The following is a 4,076-nucleotide window of genomic DNA, read 5'->3' as shown; positions in this document are numbered from 1 at the left end:
AAGTTCAAAAAGCCAGCTCTCCAGTTTTAAGAGAAAGCTGCACTGCTTTCAGATTCAATTGTAAGAGCATAAAATTCAGAATCACAGGGTTATAAAGAACAAAGATTCAAAGATGCCTGTATGTATGCAGATGATGAGGGCTGAAGCAAGACCGGTTTGATATCACTCCATGCAACGAAGTCTGCAAGTATTCATAAACTAGGGTTCAGTACTAGTATTACCACATTTGCTACAGACAATTAAAATACATAAGGACTGGACATCTACACCTAATCTGTGATTGTTACAAATTATGCTTGACTTGCATGTATCTTTAAAAAGTAGGCATTTTTTTTGTTGTTTTTCTTAAAACTATTATGCAAAAGAAGCAGTAACATCAAGGCAAATAGATAGAAGAGAAAACAATCACTGTGCTTAGTGTCTCCAGGAGATTCCCTCTCATTGATGGGTGGACAAAGCAATCCCAGGATGACTGCTCTGACCACTGCAGTGGTGTTGCTAATTTGCACATTCATTTTAGGCAATTCACACACCCCTTCCCAACCTTAATGATCAGGGCTGTAGTCAGTTACTGATCTAAATTCATGTAAAATCCTTCTTAGAACTTTGCCCCTCATCTGTGTTACCTCACCTTTATCACATGGGTGTATGGACGTGCAGTTGTTACATAAAGGGTTATAAAACCATGTCATACCTGGTTTAAACTTTAAGCCATTTTTTGTTAGTCCATCAGCATCAGTAACTTTAATCAGCAAAAGAGAAGATAAGCTCACCCCCTTCTTTTGGAGGCTTCCCAAGTTGACACCAGGGTACCAGATAAGCAACCTCATTGTGCTGTTTTTCTATCAAGGGGAGAACTGGGGAAATGAATTTTCCCTGCCAGTCTTTGTCACTGGCTAGCTTGTGCCTGACTGCTGTTCTGTGGGCAAAATTATCTGTAAGAAAGGAAAAAAAAAAAAAGAAAATGCACTTAATGTCACATCAGACTCAATCAAAGAGGTTAATTACAAGGAGGCAAGCTGCACTTACACAAGTTTGAAATTTGTATTTTTAAACAGCATATTAGCTGGCAGCAGATGTGGTAAGTTCCCTTTAACTTCTGCAAACATCATTGCCTTAGTGTTCAGATTTAAATGGTTTCAAGCCAAAACAAATTTTCCAAGAAAATTTATAAAAAACTTAAAATATGTTAAGTGATGTTACTGCTAAGAAAGAATATTTTATGTCATCTGCAGGGAATACTGGATGTGGCAGCAGTTACCAAGGCTAGGGAGATTCAGAGAAAGCACAGTGGATAAGGAAGTGGAAAATTCAGAAGGATTATTAGCCTACCAAGAGAAAATTAAGAAAAATAGGAGTTTTGGGTTATATAAAATGACATTAAAATTACAAGTGTGGAAGTAATGTCTGTCTGTTCAGCTACATAATAAGTTATTAAATGCCCAAAGTCTAAACTTTTTTTTTTTTAATTAAAAACAAAGCCACAGAATTAAGAGTGTCTGAATTTCAACCAGTTAGGCTGCAATGGCATCTTAAGCAGTATGCTTAGGCAGACAGCTTTGAATAATCCAGCATCTGAGAATGGGAAGAACATTGAGGAATATCGGCATCTCGGGATGAAGACAAAAATAAACTAATTATTTGGTTTATTATTTAATCAAGGAGAAGGAATGTTGTACCTTATGCATGTAGACACCATTAGAAAACAAATAAAAAATATAGGTTTTTTCCTTAGTTTTGCATTTTAAAAGTTTCTCACAGATCATTAAAAATGGGAGTTTTGCAGGGTTGGTTTTTTTTAGAAAGAAACAACAGACAAGGCTAAAAAGTTCTGAGGAACAGGACAATTCATTAACCATTGATGCACGTAAACTCGTAATATTCCCACTGACAGATGGATGGTTCCTTCACCCCTCCAGGACAAAAGGGGAGACTCTTTATTCTAAACAGGTACTGTGAACATGCTGGATTTCAACGAGCACACTTCAGAAACAAAATTCTCTGTCTCAGCCTACAGATATACCCCAGACTGCAGCAGGTATGCAAACAAATGACACCGGTGTGCCTTCCCATGTGCCACCCTTCCATAACCTAAGCACCAGGTTCCCTTGAGCTACAGAGAGCACAGGCATCACACCTGTTTTTTTGCAGAACTGCAGCTTTCCTTGGCTCACCAGCACCTTTCTTCCAGATCAACACCAACTCCAGCAACATAGGAAGTGGATTATACTGTGAGAAGCTTGTTGCTACTGAGGCTGAAGCACCAACAAAAGGCTTGGTGCGCTTGGGAAGTTGGAGCTGGTGGAGTGGCTGCCCACCTCAGAACAGTCCAGCTGCAGAAGGATTTTAAGCATAAAGACTGCATGCTCATTGTTTTAGGGGAATGACTGGTCCTCTGAACTACGACTTGAGAACAACTCTGTATGCATATAAACATACGCACACTGCGTATGTCTGCACTTTTATGTTGTATCTTACCAAGGAGGTCTCAACTTTTTCTCAATGCATTTTGAAATTCTGAAGACATTTGTGGTTTAGGAACTGTCCCTAGGTTAAAAATATTTACCATGAATAAGGCACTCTGCTGCATTTCCTGTATTATACCTGTTCTGAGCAGAGATCGCTGTTTAAGACCAGTTATAATGCTCCCACTCCAATGTGTCAAAATTGTCCTGACAGGCTCTGCAGTGTTCTTTTCAGCAATCAGTACAGGAACAAAAATTTTTTTGATGTTTTCTTATAGCAAGAGCATCAAATAAAAGCCGGGTAAGCATTCCCCTTGCTTTTTTGCCCAGGAGACAGGGAGCACAGAGAGAGCAGAGCAGCACAAAGGGATGCTGAGCATACCATACTTCCAGACGTGGACCACCTTATTCATTGCCCCCAGCTCTGCAGACCAGAATCCCACCAGCTCGGAGTGAGCTGTGCGAAGGTGAAAGTACTTGTTGACCATTTCCACAAACTCCTTCATCTTTGATGGCTTGATATCATATGTGCGGATTTCGTAAAAAACGCCATTATTTTGTCTGGGCCCTGTAGCAAGGGATGCAAGTACCTGAAAGAAAATATGAAGAAAAATAACTAATTCTCAAGCCATAAAACCATCTTCTGCCTGATTTCTGGACTTTTTTTTTATAACAGTGAGATGCTATAAGTGGATTCTTTTACTGGGGGTGATGGGGGCGTGCTTCGTGATCTCCCCTACAAAAGTACTTTCTGACTTTTTTCCTTGGAAACAGTTCCCATGCATATTATTTGCTGCACCTCTCTCTGCAGTGTGACAGAGTGTGACATGTCTGTTATTTGTTGCACTCAACTGTTTAGTTATTAGCCTGTAACAAAGAAGGATTTTCTCATACCCCTTTCTTGGGAAGCCAGCAGCAGGATGCACAAGTCAAAGCAATAAAAAGAAAGCTGGCTAAACACATTATTCACAGACCAGGCTGCCAATGCCACTGAGGCAGAGGCGACATCAACACCTGCCTGCGTGGCCCTTACACAACCAACTCACACTACCGCGATCTGTTTGCTAATTACAATCTTGCATCAGCAAATTAGATACTGTTGGCAAAAGAAAATGATAGCTATGTTTGGGGAAAGACTGACTCCTTCCAGCACAGGATTGCTGCAGTCTGCATCCCTGCCCTTCACCAGCTGCTTCCCAAGAAATGGTCAAGAAGATTTTCTGTTCGTATAACGTAAAACCCTTCAGAAGTCCCCGAGCATGCTCACTTTTGCAGCTTCCTTGATAATTGGGAGCATACTCCATGCCTCTCAAATAACACTAGAAGAATTCAGAACAAACCAGATCTTTGGCCTTAGCCCATATTCACACGGAAGTGGCTGCAGGATGGGATCTGGCCATGTCTTACGCGTGAAGCACCATCAGGAGCGTGCGCTGTATAGCACGAGCCAAAAGTATGAGCGGCCAAGACCAAAGGTCTTCTTTCCTAATGAGCCCCTGTGACACATCTGGTTTGGGGCGCCACGTGTCACAGCTTCTTTCAGCCCTTGGTTTCCATGCCCCCACAGGCTCCTGGGCAAACAGTCATGACAGCAGTCAGCTGTCTGTGACC

General features: G+C 41.3%; 1 protein-coding gene across 1 annotated transcript in view; it reads right to left on the bottom strand.

Annotated features, from left to right (window-relative positions):
* NIPSNAP3A (nipsnap homolog 3A (C. elegans)) overlaps positions 1–3,054 on the bottom strand; it is a 4,668-nt gene extending 1,614 nt beyond the window's left edge. The window contains exons 1-2 of the mRNA XM_010160320.1: positions 2,848–3,054; positions 774–935 (exon numbers count right to left, since the gene is read on the bottom strand). Coding sequence (XP_010158622.1) covers positions 774–935; positions 2,848–2,971 — 286 coding nt within the window. The 5' untranslated portion in view covers positions 2,972–3,054. The remainder of the gene's footprint in view (positions 1–773; positions 936–2,847) is intronic.
* Positions 3,055–4,076: the final 1,022 nt, after the last annotated feature.

Source organism: Eurypyga helias, unplaced genomic scaffold (assembly GCF_000690775.1).
Source record: "Eurypyga helias isolate BGI_N326 unplaced genomic scaffold, ASM69077v1 scaffold21271, whole genome shotgun sequence".
Classification (NCBI taxonomy): Eukaryota; Metazoa; Chordata; class Aves; order Eurypygiformes; family Eurypygidae; genus Eurypyga; species Eurypyga helias.
This window is presented reverse-complemented; position numbering and strand designations above follow the sequence as displayed.